Genomic DNA, 16,035 nt, shown 5'->3' on the forward strand with positions numbered 1-16,035 from the left:
CATTATTATTTTATTTAAACTGCTACACGTGCAGCCTGTTGGGACACGTGCCGAGCCACGTGTAAGGGTTTGTACAAGATATCCTTTCAATATTCACACTTTACGCCTATTAAGTAACATAAATAACGTTTTGTACATAGGTTAATTGTATTTAAATATGTTATATACATAGACAGGATTATATATCTGCATAGACATTTTTCTGGTAATCGAGCTATTACATTTCTACACAAGAGTTTTTTTAAAAAAATTTTCTTATAATATTAATAATTAATTTTCAATTAAACTACAACTAAGTTAACCAAGATATAATAATATTATGACATATTATGTTATTGATATTTTGACCACAATATTTTCTCTCTTTATAAACTCATCACTTATCAATGTATCGTATCTATTTATTCATTGAAAATTAAAATTTATGTGGTGCATAACATTATTATCTTTAAGATTACTTCAATTATTTGAATTTTACTTTAAAAAAAAAGGAATAATTGTAAAATAAAACATACATTAAAAAAACATTTTATTTATAGATGTGATAAAATAATAGGTATTTAAAATTTATCAGAATTTAATACGGTGTTTTTAACCACTGATTATTCTAATTTCAATATTTTTAATTTTTGTAACACCTTAAACATAAAATATAATCTTATGCAGTCATAAGCACTCTTTGGGAAAACTGAGAAGTTAAAGTTAAAAATACAATAAAATATATCAATAACTATAGTTTACGTTCATACATAAAGCTGTATATTATATATATTATATAAAAATAATACTATTATAATATGTGATCAAAATATTATATCTTGATTACTATCTATAACAATAAAACAGTATTAAGTGTGTATTTGATTGTACGAAAGTTAAGCGATTTTTTTTTTTTTAGAGAGAATTATCACTCCCTTTTATCGAAATATATTTAATTATAAATTCTAAAGAATATAGGAGTTTAATCTTTAGGGTGATCGCATATACGTACAAAAACAAATCGAAAATCAACAGAGAACGTTCTCAGATAGTGTTTGCAATTTGAGTGATCCCGACATCGGATTATGTAAACTTAAACCCTTAAAAAAGTAAGAGTGAGATATGTGTATTATGCAGTATATGTATATATGTATTAGAATATATGTACATAAATATATGTATATGAGTGAATGAACGTGTGTGGGTGTGACGTAAGCTTAGACAGCTGCAATATTATTGTGTCCTAGGCGATTCGTGCAAAGGGTCTACCCTATTTATTTTAGTGAGTGAATACATATATACATATATATACGTACATGGTAACACACACACATACTAATGCGTATATACTACACCTTGCTGCATCGTTCCCCTTTTCGCGGTAGGAACAATACCCTGGATAATGCGACCTCAATTTGAACTTAATGTTCAATGTATATACCAATTGACCCTTTTTTAATAGTGTTTTGAGGGTGAGTTTGAGGGAGCCGTAGAGCACCATTTGATATAGTTGCCAATATTTAAATAATTATCGAGTGTTTTTTTTTCTATAGACTAATTTTGTCGAAATGACAAGGTGTTTGTATCACCCTCGATAATGATAACACGCAACAAATTGTCATCACAAAGCAACCCTCAAACCAAGGTATTATTATTATTAGAACCTTTACCGAAACTAACTCAACAAGCATTAGACATTGAACTATTCGATCATGATCCATATTTTGTGTTTCTGATTCATTTAATCTGGTGTTACATATAAAATTAACTCTCAAAAGTAACGAAATATACATTTATTATGACTAGCAATGAAGTGAATCAAGTTATGAAAAATGGTGAGTTAAATTATTCTACATAGCAATTATAATATATTAGTAATGTTAAGTGTACATTGTACTCTCTAATAGTATAAAAATTGTTATTTTATAAAAATTACAAATTATACCAATTGTTGATGTAGTCCATACATTTAGTAAATATTTTGAAAGTATTAACTATTCTATTAAACTATTTACAAACATTAAATTATTTGAATTAATAAAAGCTTAGCCTGAAGTGTTATTATATTTATTTCTATACATAAAATATTTTTTTATTTACATAATAATTTACGACTATTTTAACCATTTAATAATTTAATTTTTTTATTTTTTTTTTAGTTTAATTTAATTTTTATTTTATTTTAAAGCATATTGATTATATTATTTATAATTTCTAAACATTTATTATAAGTTAAAATTGGAATATCATACATAAATAAAAGGCATAATAGTATTACGTAGTATGTTTTTAAAAACTTAAAATTTAAAATCTTACAAAAGTTTTTAAATTGATTCTTTATTTTTTCTCAATTTAACAGTCGTAATTTAAGCAATTCTCTTTAACGTGTCCTATTACTAGTTCAACATATACATCTGTATCTTCCATCATAATATCTACTGTAAGTTTTCACTTTTTCCGTGGCAAGCCTAATGATTGTGTTTTATTTATTTGCTCTGATATCATCCTTTTGAATACATCATTTTCGCCTCTCCTACGTTCCCAAATTATTTCAGTCTGTCAATTTTTATATATTATGTCTTTATATTATTATTATTATTTTATTATGATTTTGCATTTAAATCGTTTTAGGTCTTAATTTTTTTCTTCCGAATATACATAATTAAAAAAAAAAAAAAATATTTAGAATTGAATTTTACCTTATTACATACAAATATTTATAAATAACGTACTGTGTGTCTAAATACGTATAAATATACGTATTTATTCAGAAATATGATGATTAATATTAATTATCATGGTAGTGTAAACTTTTGTATAAAATATCATAAAATAAAATATTAATTATGATCATGCTTTGTTGTAGTCTAAGCTTATGTAATAATTGTAATCAAACCATTGAATTATTATTTTTCTTAAAAAAAAGGTAAAATAATATTTTCCACCTAAAAAATGTATTGTATACTCGTAGTACAAATAGTTTATAATTTATTAAGAAAAGTTATTCTAAATAAATTTATCTTGATTAATAAAAATATTATAAACGATAATTTGGTAGAAAAAATAATATATTTTCAAAATAATTATTAATTTAAACAACATTAATCATCAATAGGTATAAAATAAACAATATTCGATCATTTTACTTCTAATGTATGGGTTTGCAAATAAAACTATATAAAAGTTATTTCATTCTTCAAAATTACGATTATAAAAATAAAGCAGAACCATTTCAAAATACCATAAACAGTGGCGTTATTGAAAGGTCACAAGGAGTCGCCAAAGTATTAATTTGTAACTTTTGGTATTTCGATATTTGAAGTTTTAGAATTAAGTTTGAGTTACAACTTTAAAATTCGATAGTTTTTAATAAGGATAAAACACTATGTAATTTTAATATAAATATGTTATGTGAATTTTGATTGTAATAAAAACTCAAAATTCACAGTTACAAATAATATAGATCTACAAATAAGAAAAATTTCATATACTTAATCTCTATAAAGCAAATAGTTTATTTTCAATAAATTATTTTAGTTTTGTATTTAACTTCATAATGTTTAGAGTCGTTTGGTGGAAGAGGTGAAACCTATATGAATCTGTACAGTAGCGTAGATACAATTCTTTTCTGGGGGGGGGGGGTGTTTAAGAGTAAGTTTTTAAGTGTTCGTAGTATATCTTAAAACGATATCATATATATTATATCATATTATATTATATTATATCATATATTATTACATTTAAAATAGTGTTATTATGTCCCGTATTAATGAAAATTATTTTGTTATTCAATTTTTAATATATACCTAATCATAGTAAAATCAAAATATTTTACTATAATATATAAATATTAATAAATAATAATCAAATATCATTAAAAAAAAAAATCTGTGGGGGGGAGTGGAAACCCCTTACACACCCTCCCCGTAACTACGCCACTGGATCTGTACATTTCGAGTAAGTTTTACAATTCCTGATGTTATAATCAAATTTTATCATTGAGTCTGTAAGAGAAATTTACTAAAATTGAACATAAGAAGTTAGAAAATTTCAGATTTTATTATTTAATATCGTCTTTATAATTTTGAAATCTAGTCTAACGAATGTATCTTTGCAATGTTTTTTTAAAAATTATTCTCACTGTCATAAATGATTTTATTTAAATTTTTCTAATAAACCTATGACTCATTAATGTTCTGATAATACAGTTTAATAGCATATTTTTCAATATAAGTACTTACACAATAATTATAGTATTATTTATATCACGTACATTTTTGTATATTAATCAATATACATTTTCAATTGTTTAATACGATAAAAAAAGATCGTGATTATAATTTATTACTTAGATAATTCTTGGAAATGTATTTTATTTTATCGCATGACATTTTTTTCTTTTCACCGAGTCAAATTACCTCGGGATTTCTTATATAAGATCTATCGCTGAGTATATTGACGTAGTTGGTAGAGTTAAATCAACAAATTAAACATATTTACTCTCCATTTTTCATCGTCAGATTCAGGTAAGACAATAACTGGTACTTGAGTCTCATTTAAATAATGAATTATTATTTTATATAGAAAAAATAATCTTACCTTTTATTTTTTTTATTGTTTTCAGAAAAAAATATACGATGTCAAAAGTAATATTCACATGCTTTCTTGTCAACTTGTTGATTATCTCGTGTTTAGCAGCTTCAACAAAAGATATTAAAAAAATCAATGGTTTAACCAGTCATCAAGTAACTCATTATGAGTTTAAATTAGATGTAGAAAACCTAGTACAAAAAATACAAGATTACATAATATTTATCAAAAATATCATAAGTGAACCAAAGAAAATGGGTAATTATGATCTTTGAAAAAAAAATCAAGCATCGATAAATCACTGAGTCTCTCTCAATCGCTAGCAAATCACACATTAAATATTAACAGGGATGACGAGAGGATGGGGGAAGGAGGGCCAAGGCTCCGGGGCCCTTACCTCTTAGAAGGCCAGTCGTCTCAGCCTTTTATACAAAATTATTTTATAGTTTCACTCGCCGTATCATAAGATGCAAATTTGAATATTTTTATTGTACTAAAGTATGTATAAGTAGTATGTATATATTGACCAAACAAGTGTAAGTAAAAGGGGCCTGGAACTGATCAGCCTCGGGGTCTTTAAAAGTTCTCACTAGTTCTGATTATTATGTACCTATCAATATTACATGTACTGGTCACATAAGTAATTTTGCAAATATTGTTGGTTCCTAATTAAAATTAAATAAAAAAATGTAATTTAAATATTTATTATGATATAAATTAATGTATATGATTTTTAGCCTCGTCCATTACTAAGAAAATTTGTACTTCCGAAGATAATGTCTACTCAAAAATATTAAACGGTTCTTTGAAGATTTTATTTGAAAAATTGATTGCTGAGAAAAAGGAACCATTATCAGATATAAACATCCCTCAGTTGCCAAACTTAAGAAATGTGTACAATGATAAAATAAAGTAAGTCAAATAAATTTTTTTTTTTTTAATAGAGTTTGAATTACTTGAGTGAAAGAATATAGACGTAAAAGTGTAAAAAATGGAAATATTTACTTTTAAAAAACTCATAAATAAACTTCATAAAAAACTCTAAAATATTTTCATTATGTTTATGTATAAAAATATTATATGATATTCGTATTATTTATAGCAATCATACTCTAATAGCATTTCAGATTTAATGTTCAAAAAATCTTCACTCAAAGGTTTAGAAAACCTAGTTATATCAAAATTTGACTATAATGTATGTTCATTATCTTTTGATATTGAAATGTATATACCAAAATTAGAAATTACCAGTACATATACTTTGAACGGAATCATCAATGGATCTTCTATTTTCGGTGATGGTGATATAATGTAAGTTAAAACCTTCTTATAACATATTTATTCAGAAAACAAATGTAAGCTTTGAAACAATAAAAAAAATTATATTTTATTTATTATGTTATAAAAACATAGTTAAAAAAAAAAAAAATTAAAAACGGCGCTTAATTAATGATTGTTTAATGATTAATTAATTAATGAGTAGAAAGTATGCAGAGTTTAAATGAGTGGGAATAGTAGGTACACGAACATTTTATAAATTCCTTCTTACCAATTCACTTTGTTCATCTAAGTTAGACAAATTTTAGTTAAACAAATATGATATAAAAATATTTTGCTTTATACATATTAAAAATATATATTATAATTTAAAAAAAAGTAACAATTTTAAAGTTATAATGATAAAAATATTAAATTATTTTGCCAAAAATGTTGAATAGTATTGTTTCAAATTATAAAAAAAATGCCTATTAAAACATAAATTTATGTTTTATATTTAAACATATTTAAACATATTAAAAAACCTATTATACATAAATAATATATTTAATATTTTATTTTATATTAATTTTATAATATATTTTATATTATTTATTTATTTTCTTATAATATATTTATATTTTTTTTTTTGTTTATTATTTTGATTTTAAGTGTGACTATTGATATGTTGAAATTAAATGATCAATCAGCAATGGGTTGTACTTTAATCGCATTTATGGATGATAAATGTAAATTGAACATGAATAAGCCGGTGAACTTGACGAATGAAAAAGTGACGGTAATAGTAATAACAACAATAAAAATTAACTTCAAATCTATTTTTCATATACTACCATAAATCGATAAACTAATGATGAATAAGCAAGGTTATTATTATTTATCAAGATTTCGCGTGTTGGCGACTAATTTGATACATTTTAAGTCTAAGACGTTTAAACCGATAATCAATTCCATTAGTATTTCTAATATTGCACGTAATTTTTGTAGGACATTTATTGACAATAAAAACCATTAGATTAATAATTTCATACGAATTTTCATACGAGAAAAAAAAATCGTTAAAAATTAGTTTTGAATAATTGTGGAACCTATGATACAGAAAACAATTTTTCAAATAAGTCCAGTCTTCGAGTTAAAATACATATTTCGATCCAACAACTTCAAATTAATATAAGTCATAATTGATAAACAGTAAATTTTGTTTAGTAAAATGTTTTGGTTAGATTTCTTTTATTTGGTACGAAAAAAAAAAATTAAGATTTTTTTAAAATCTTAAGAATATTTGTATTAAGACATTAGAATTATAATTCTAGTTATTATAATATTAATTATAATTAACAGGTACGCATGTCCAATTTAAAATATCAAAATTTAAGTGAATTACAAATCAACAATCAGATCAATGAGTTCATAGCCAACTATAATAAATCCAATATAATGAATAAAATGGAGAAAATAATAAAATTTGTGAAGGATTATAGGAAAAAAATTATGAACCGTTTTAATTCCACGCCGTTACTTGGACATCTATATAACGAAATTCTTCTTGTTTGAATAGAAACATATTGTTTTTACTTCATTCGAAATACTACTATAATCATTATGTTTATATCATCAATAATATATTATTCTGTTTTTTTTTTAAACTATATGTACCAAATATCTGAAAAAATAAACTAATAAATACACCAATATATTTCAACAAAATAAAAATGTCAAAATATTTTCCTATTTTTAACGATATTATCGCTCAATGCACTTACTGCGCCATATAGACTAATCAACTTTTTTTGGATTATTAAAAAAAATAATGAGTAAGGTTAGATACATATAATCGGTATTCGTATACAATGTCTTTTGTGCATTGACAGACATACGGGGGTGCTTAGTACTCCCAAGTTTTAAATTAGAATCCCCAATTTATTTTGCGGTAAAAAGTGGTTTTAAATGGATTCTTTTGCGTTTATGGTGATGAATATAATCTAGTTACAATTGGTAATGCAATTATTCCATAGACGTACAATGTACATATATTTATCCAGTAGGAGTATTGGGTATTTATGTTTGTTATGTTATCTGTTTATAACGCATATGATATTGTGATGATGATCAGTGGCGTGGTGAACTCAACAATTTTCAGAGGCAATTACATTTTGCCGACACCCTCCCATATGGCCTTATCTGGAGGGGTCCAGGGTGTCTAACCCCCTCCCCCGAAATTTCTTCAATATTTTACAAATGTTTAAAATACTTATTTATTTCAATACCAACATAAATATTTTCAGTCAAAATGACTTAAGCTCCAATTAATAATTGATTGCTTTATATTTTATGTCATAATATCATATGAAAATATGATATTAATTTTAATAAAAGAAGATTAAATCTTTTTTCTGTCTTATTTTTAACCAAATATCAAAAGTTAAAATCTTAATTCAATAAAATTACAATATACATATTTTGGACCCCTCCCGAAAAAAAATTTTAGATACGGCCTTGCTCACCCACCTCCCAAAAAACTGTGAGGCAGCCGCCTCTCGATTACCCATATCACCACGCAACAGATGATAAAGTTTATTTTTAGTATTTATTGCAGGAATACTACGGGTATACGTAGAACAGTGCCGGGGGGGGGGGGCGGCTATGGTGCATACGCCCCGGGCGCATGGTTTAAGGTCCGCTCAAACCGAAGCGATAACGGTGGCGGTAACGGCAGCGAAATGTAATGTCCATAAGTTTTAATACAAGTACTCACTATCGCGAAATTAATACCGCGGCGAAAATGTTACCGCAAGATTGAGCCCGATATTTTTATTTTTCGCTTCAGACAGTGCTTGAAGTGAGGGGAGGGGATACGGAGGGATGGCATCCCTCTACTTTTTTGTATTTACAGTTTTCATCCCTCTACTTATTTTGTCTAGAATAACGTATTCCTTCTAAGACTTGTATTTTAAAATGATATACTTATTATCATTTTTATATTTATATATAAGAAATTATTTTTTTTCGGTGAATATAATTGTTTTTAACATTCAGGCCCGCGCGCCCGGCTCATCGTGTTGTTTAGTATAAGCCGTTTCGCAACCCGTATTATACCCGTATTTAGAGCCACGGTCTATGATAATATACCTTATGTGAACTATAAAAAAAAAAAATATATATATATTATAGGTACACAAAGTGTGAAGAATATTATGATGATATCAGGAAATTTGAATTGTAAAGCATCCCTCCACTTATCTTGAGCCATTTCGACCACTGGCTGCAGACACTATATTTATCGCTTACCGCTGCGATACTCAGTTGTAAATCCCAACTATGAGTTATCTACATTTTATTATTAATATATTAATATCTATAGAAAGCTTATCATTACATTGTATGATATATTTTGACTTTATATTCAAACACATATCTATTCATCGTAATCGTACCCCTGGCAGTTTACACCTTGCAGTTGAATTTAACGTTGTAGTGTTTGAATGTATGATTCTCTTGTTTAAAATTTGTTATTTATAATAAAAATGACCAATAAAGTTGACCAGTTAATTACTATTGTTAAAGAATATCCCATCATATATAATATGACACTTTCAGAATTCAAGGATACGAGAAAAAAAAATTATATTTAAGATTTAATTATATTAAAGATAATATTTAAAATAGTAATATGTTGTTTTGTACTTTAAAATATTAATATTAATAAATAAAAATACAATAATAACTAAAATATAACTAAAATACATGTACGAGCATGGGTGTCATAATGTCAACTAGTAATTTTCGGCGAAATATTTCGCTCTCCGGTTAGGGTAGATCAGCGGTATTTATAAAGCGATAAATACCGCTGCCGCTACCGCCACCGCTACCACTTCGGTTTGAGCGGACCTTTAAAAAGGCACCATAATTTTTTTTTTATAATATTTGAAACTTTACATAAATAAAATATATAAGAAAGATTATTGTTTTACAATTATTTTTAGACCATTACAAATTTTTTCTGAACAATTTTCCGACTATGTTTGAGTAATAACAGTTAGTTAACCACAACGTTTTAAGGTCGATTTCCACTGGTCCGGCCCCGATCCGCGACACAAAACGGCACGTCCGTTGACTCGGATTAGGCATTCACACTCGTCCGGCCCCCGTCCGAGTTTACAATTTTATTGTACTTACATCAGTCATCAGTTGCTATCGAAATAAAAATCACGCGTTTGTCTGTCTGATTTAAATGCGAACATTTTAAACTGAATTTAATATTATTTCATAATATTAATTTAATTATTAAATTAATACTACTCAAAGCAAATAAATTTTTAAGTAAGTACTAAATATATAATATTATAAGTAATCCGGTAAAGACCGGATTTATATGTTTTTACATATCGTTACTGGGTCTATGCAGTTTTATGAAAGTAAAAAATGTGGATGATTCGTTCAATTCTAAGTTGGAAGAAAAACATTTTTTTTGCATATTTGAGAATATTTAGCCCATTTAGCATATTTTAGAATATTTGACTTTTGTGTTATCGTTGGATATTGTACAAACTATTATCTACAAACTAACTAACATACCTGGTGAAACAGATAACATAATAAAAACACTTAAGTATCTCAATTATGTTAAAAAAAATAAAGATTACCAAATGTTAGTAAAAGTTGGGAACATTTTATGTGGAAACAATGAAGATATCCCAGAATATTTTACACCCAGTGTAGTTGATGACATAAAGTTTGCACCTCTAATATCTGTTAATGTTGAACGTTCATTTAGTCTCTATAAACAAATGTTAAGCGATAGAAAAACTAACATGAGTACAGATAATATGGAAAAATATATTATTGTTAATTTATATTATTAAATAGTATTTGAAGTTTCTTTTTTATTCTCCAGAAAGTAAATATTTACCATTGTATGCATCAAAGAAATATTGTTTTTTTTTATACATATATTGTTATTTTATATCTCGTATTAAATTATCATTATTTAAGAATTACCTTTTGTTAACTAACTTTTTTTTGTTTTATAATATTTTAATATATATGATTATTTATTATTTTTTAATACTGTGAAAATAGTGTCAATACAATATTTAATTAAAATATACCAAAGGAATATTGTTTTTACATTTTAATACTATAGACCAGGGGTCGCCAATCAGTCAATCGTTGTAAAATTTATTTTACCACTATCGGTCGATCGCGTAAATTAATCAGATTAATCGGATAATGGGAACATTAGATTAAAATGTTAAAGATCTAAATTCACCTGGATGTCGATCACCAGGGACTTAAATGTCAAATGTAGATCATTTTTTAGAAAATGTTGGCGATCCCTGCTATAGACTATACTGTTATATTTTTACTATATTCCTACTCTTATTTCAAAAAGAAAATAGTGTCTCGGAGAAACTCTAAATTTATAAAAAAAAACACAATAAAATCATTAGTAATATAGTACCTAAATAGGGATTAGAAACTATGTCTATACGTCAGGTACCTTCATTTTAACTCTAGAGGCAAGTCTACAGTCCAATACTCTAACGTTTCAATGTCCAACTGAAATAATTTAAAAAAGAATAACTTTTGATCGCATTTGTGCAATAGTAAAATTACTTCCATCTACTAATTTATATAGAGACAAAATTGATCACAACTTACTACCATAGGTTTACTTAAAATATTAGCAAGAAGATGAAAAAGTACGATTTTGGAACTAAATTTTAATTTTAGATACTCCTAAGTAAAGTGAAAACCATTATACACTAATAATACGTAACAACTTCATGTGCTGAGATTATAGACATAGATGAATATATTTTATCTCAATCTTAAACACAAAACTTTGTGATTCATTATTTTTAATCTAGGAATTAACTTAGTGTTTTTTTCAATTCTAATTTGTTACTCTCTACATTTTTCAATAGAGACCATTTATTCGCTTAACCGCTTATCGCTCGTTGAAGATTATGCATTTTTTATGAAATTTATGTACTCAAAATGAATGTGACTATAACTGTTTCCTTAGTCGAGAGACACCAAAAAGTGAATAGTAATTGATTGTTATAAATTACTATTCACTTTTTGCGTTATGTTGTATCACAGGTTATGTTATTAATATAATATCATAATCACTTGACATGCGTACGGATTTTCAACAAAGTGTGTGTATAAAAATATCGTGGTTTCAATAGTAAATTTACTCATTGGTTAGCAACCAAATATTGCTGTTATTGTTTACATTTTATTAACTATTTATCTACACTCTATAACATTCGTATTCTACATCAATGTGTATTGTATTGTATTGTTACAATTTTTCAAACAACTAATTATTGTGATTTCAGATTTATCTTATTGAGTTAGCTCTTTTATCATTACTATCGGTTGTTCATATTATACTGCGCATATTATCAATTGATCATCATGGAGTCCTCCAAAAAATTGGAAACATTCATAAAAAATAGTTTAAAACTGTTGCATCGCACCAAAGATCCAAGTTTCATTAGAACAATGTTAAAACATATGCAAGAAGTCATACAAGAAGAGTTCAGTGGAAAACAAAATCCAAAAAAAAGACTGCCAAAAAGTTTATTGTACCTACTATTCTTATATCAAAAGAATTGAGTAGTGAACAAACAGAAGTACGTATTGTATGTCATTACTTATGATGAAAATTGAGTAAAAAATATTTACTAATTAATTTGTTATAATTTAAAATTCTATAGATGATTATTAATCACGAGTCTATCAGTTTTAGTTTTGTATCAAATCTATTACCAAGCACGCCAAAAGCCATCGTAGAAGTATCTTCATCCCCCCCCACATAGCTATACATTGGAAACAGAATCAGAACCAGATTCGTTCATCAATACCGATTCAGATTCTGAAATGAAAACTGAAAATATGGAGTTATATTCCTATATTCCTATAGGAGTTATAATGCTACTACCTGCCACTATTAATTTAACGATTTTAGTATTTCGGTATGAACATATACGATTATTACATGCGGAACCACAGGCGAGTTAGTTAATTAGGCGAGTTATCGTCAATAAGAGAACAGTATTGGCCTATTAACGGCATAACGGCAGAAATATAGCGAGAAAAATTGTTCACTAATGAATTAAGTGTTTTCAACAACTGTACAGCCATTTATGGGCAATTTACCAAAGGAACGTGTAAACCCACCAAGTATTCCTTTTAAAATATGCGGTATTGGTTTTGGTGGTCCCATTATGATAAAATCTAATTTACAACGCAAAGGGCCAATAACCAAAGGATATATATGTATATTTGTATGCTTCACGACTAATGCAATACATATAGAATTAGCTAGCGATTTATCTACTGAATATTTTTTTAAATATACTGAAACGATTTTGTAGCTGACGTGGCGTATGTTCGGACATTTACGGTTGGAACCCGATTGAGCACGATTGATCTTTTTCGTAATCGTTCTCAATTGATGAATTGTTATACATTTTTGACTCCATTTTTAAATATACATATAGAGATTAGTAATGGGCACTATCAAACAATTGGATAGTTTTTCATAATTATCAATTGTTCCGAATTATTCGAAACTATTCGGACTTTCAATAGTTTTCAATTATTCAATATTATTCAATTTTTCAAATTATTTGAAACTATTCGATAATTTCAAATTATTCAATTATTCGATAGTTTTCGACTTCTGAATTATTCAGTAAAATTTGAAATCAGATTGGCTTAAATGATTTTTATTTTATTTTGAGATATCTAATTACTAATGTGATAACTGATTACTGATAAGAATAACTTATTAACAAAAAACGTTAACGTTAACGTTTTGTTATTTTACTCGATACCAATAGTTATTGATGTAAAAACTATTAGGTCATACAAAATGATATATTCGATTATAATAATCGATATAGCTATGATTACTATCGCATACTATTTGCTAGAATAAACTATTCGATAGTGCCGCCCATAAGTAATTCAAAGAATCATTACAAAGTATATTAGTCATATGTGTTTTAACCACTCAGACTGTCCACCCACCAACCGGCGAACCGTAAGCGATCATCGTCGCTGAAATGTTTTTGAATCGCAAACGATTAAACACCAGCTGTCTCACGCTCAAGTGAATGGACTAGTCTCATCATCGTGGCCAATGACGACTCCAGATTTGCACCTGGAGGGGACGATGCATACTACAGAAATGATCCTGTGAAGTATGATCTTAATCATTGGACTTTAGTTTACTTGTATTTGTATTACAAATGTTCTCTTCGCCTACGGTTTTTGAAACATCAATGTACACGTTAGACGTTCTACTCTGAAAGTTATTCGCATTTATCGCTGATTAATATGTTTTTAATGTAAAACTGTTTAATGATCATATGTAATTATTATAAATATGTTGGTTTTAAGGTAAAAAAATCAATTTAATCTTTGCTATGTAAAAAATGTTCATTTACAGCGCCATCTATTGACACGAACATCAACCGAAATATTTCAAATTTTTATAATTTATCTAATCTTATACCTGTTCAGTTTCTATAACTATACGAAAACAATACCCCTATTAATAATTTGTTTTTAATAATATTGGTTAGTAATTGTAAAATGTCGGGATTTAAATTTCATCAAATAAAAGTATTTCGATTTTTTTCATTTATTTCTGTCTAATTAAGGAAATCTGAAATTTGGAAACCGACTGATAACAGCAACGATTAATGATAAAGAATAATGATTATATTAAACTTCAATAGTTCTTATTTTGTTTATACAGAACTTTTTGAAATGTTTTACTGTTAACTTTGATTCGGCGCTATTACAAATACATTTCAATCGTATTCATGTTTGAATTATAGTCTTATTAGTTAAGTTTAGATTATCTAATTATGGCTGAGTTAGTATTGGATATCAATATTCGTGGTTGGGTGTTTTTACCTATCGTATTAATCACATTCCTCGTCGGTGTTATTCGACATTATGTTTCGTTATTAATTACGTCTCAAAAAAAAGTCGAACTAACACAGGTACAGGACAGCCAAGTATTAATTAGGTCACGAATGTTACGTGAAAATGGTCGATATATATCTAAACAAGGGTTCTACATGCGTCGTCATTACTTCAACAACGAGGAAAATGGCTACTTTAAGACACAGAAACGATCTGCTCCCGCCCAAACTGCTATGCCGGATCCAAGCATGATGACTGAAATGTTAAAAGGCAATGTGACCAATGTCTTGCCAATGGTGGTCATAGGTGGATGGATCAATTGGATGTTTTCAGGATTTGTTACTACCAAAGTACCGTTTCCTTTAACCCTACGTTTTAAACCAATGTTGCAAAGAGGTAATTTTTCCAATATCATGTTCCTTTCTGTTGGTTCTAACAATGTTAATTTTTCAAATACATCTCAGGTATTGAATTGGTTTCATTGGATGCAGCCTGGGTATCATCTGCATCATGGTATTTTTTGAATGTTTTTGGGCTTCGAAGTATATACGCTTTAGTTTTGGGTGAAAATAATGCTGCTGATCAATCACGTGTAATGCAGGATCAAATGTCTGGCGCTGCAATGTCCATGCCTATGGATCCAAAAGTAGCTTTTAAAGCAGAATGGGAAGCATTGGAAATTAGTTCTCATAAATGGTCCCTTGCAGATCTCGATAATGAAGTGCTGAATGTCTTAATGAATAAAAGTATTAAATAATAATTTGGTGATCAAAGAGAACATTTTTTTTTACTAAAAGCACTTATGGCTTAAAAAATATTGAGCCTTAAAATTGTTTTTCTTATTTTTTTTTGTTTAAATTATTATCTTTTACACCTTAAAATATTTAAGGTAATGAGATCATTTGAAAATGATATACAATTTCGAATGTACCATTTTACATTTTGTTTCGTTTGTTTGAAATTAAATGTATCATCGAAATGACTAAATTTTTTATTTGCTTACTGTCTTCTATTTTCATTGAGCATTAATTGATAAACTGTACAATTGTTATAAATTAAAGTTATATTAAAATATTTAATGCATTCAATAAACTGGACCAATATAAATATATCTACTAAGGATTTGATTCATATGCAGTGGCGTATTTTGGGGGGTGTCCTCCATGTCTGGACATCCCTCGATTTTAAAAAAAATAAAGGCCTTATATTATATTGATTTTATCGTTTATTTTATAA

General features: G+C 27.1%; 2 protein-coding genes and 1 non-coding gene across 5 annotated transcripts; 2 read left to right on the forward strand and 1 right to left on the reverse strand.

Moving 5' to 3' along the window:
- Positions 1 to 1,687: 1,687 nt before the first annotated feature.
- On the forward strand, positions 1,688 to 12,417 carry LOC112682438. Of its 3 annotated transcripts, none has more exons than XM_025553041.1 (6): positions 1,688 to 1,814; positions 4,604 to 4,827; positions 5,307 to 5,481; positions 5,689 to 5,880; positions 6,499 to 6,625; positions 7,189 to 7,497. In XM_025553041.1, exons 2-6 carry the CDS (start codon positions 4,617 to 4,619, stop codon positions 7,399 to 7,401), a joined length of 918 nt encoding a protein of 305 aa, XP_025408826.1. In that variant the 5' UTR covers positions 1,688 to 1,814; positions 4,604 to 4,616; the 3' UTR covers positions 7,402 to 7,497. The 3 variants fall into 3 exon arrangements, with proteins under 3 accessions (XP_025408826.1, XP_025408827.1, XP_025408825.1); XM_025553042.1 differs by lacking the exons at positions 1,688 to 1,814; positions 7,189 to 7,497 and adding exons at positions 4,422 to 4,505; positions 12,195 to 12,417; XM_025553040.1 differs by lacking the exon at positions 1,688 to 1,814 and adding an exon at positions 4,422 to 4,505.
- Positions 12,418 to 13,871: 1,454 nt separating this feature from the next.
- LOC112682459 lies at positions 13,872 to 14,076 on the reverse strand. Its single transcript, XR_003148520.1, has one exon. It is a non-coding gene; the product is annotated as a small nucleolar RNA U3 (small nucleolar RNA).
- A 507-nt stretch (positions 14,077 to 14,583) lies between these two features.
- Positions 14,584 to 15,574, forward strand: LOC112682403 (ER membrane protein complex subunit 3). Its single transcript, XM_025552993.1, has 2 exons — positions 14,584 to 15,195; positions 15,264 to 15,574. Exons 1-2 carry the CDS (start codon positions 14,739 to 14,741, stop codon positions 15,554 to 15,556), a joined length of 750 nt encoding a protein of 249 aa, XP_025408778.1. The 5' UTR covers positions 14,584 to 14,738; the 3' UTR covers positions 15,557 to 15,574.
- The last annotated feature ends 461 nt before the right edge of the window (positions 15,575 to 16,035 follow it).

The sequence above is a fragment of the Sipha flava genome, unplaced genomic scaffold (assembly GCF_003268045.1).
Source record: "Sipha flava isolate LNK unplaced genomic scaffold, YSA_version1 203_pilon_pilon, whole genome shotgun sequence".
Classification (NCBI taxonomy): Eukaryota; Metazoa; Arthropoda; class Insecta; order Hemiptera; family Aphididae; genus Sipha; species Sipha flava.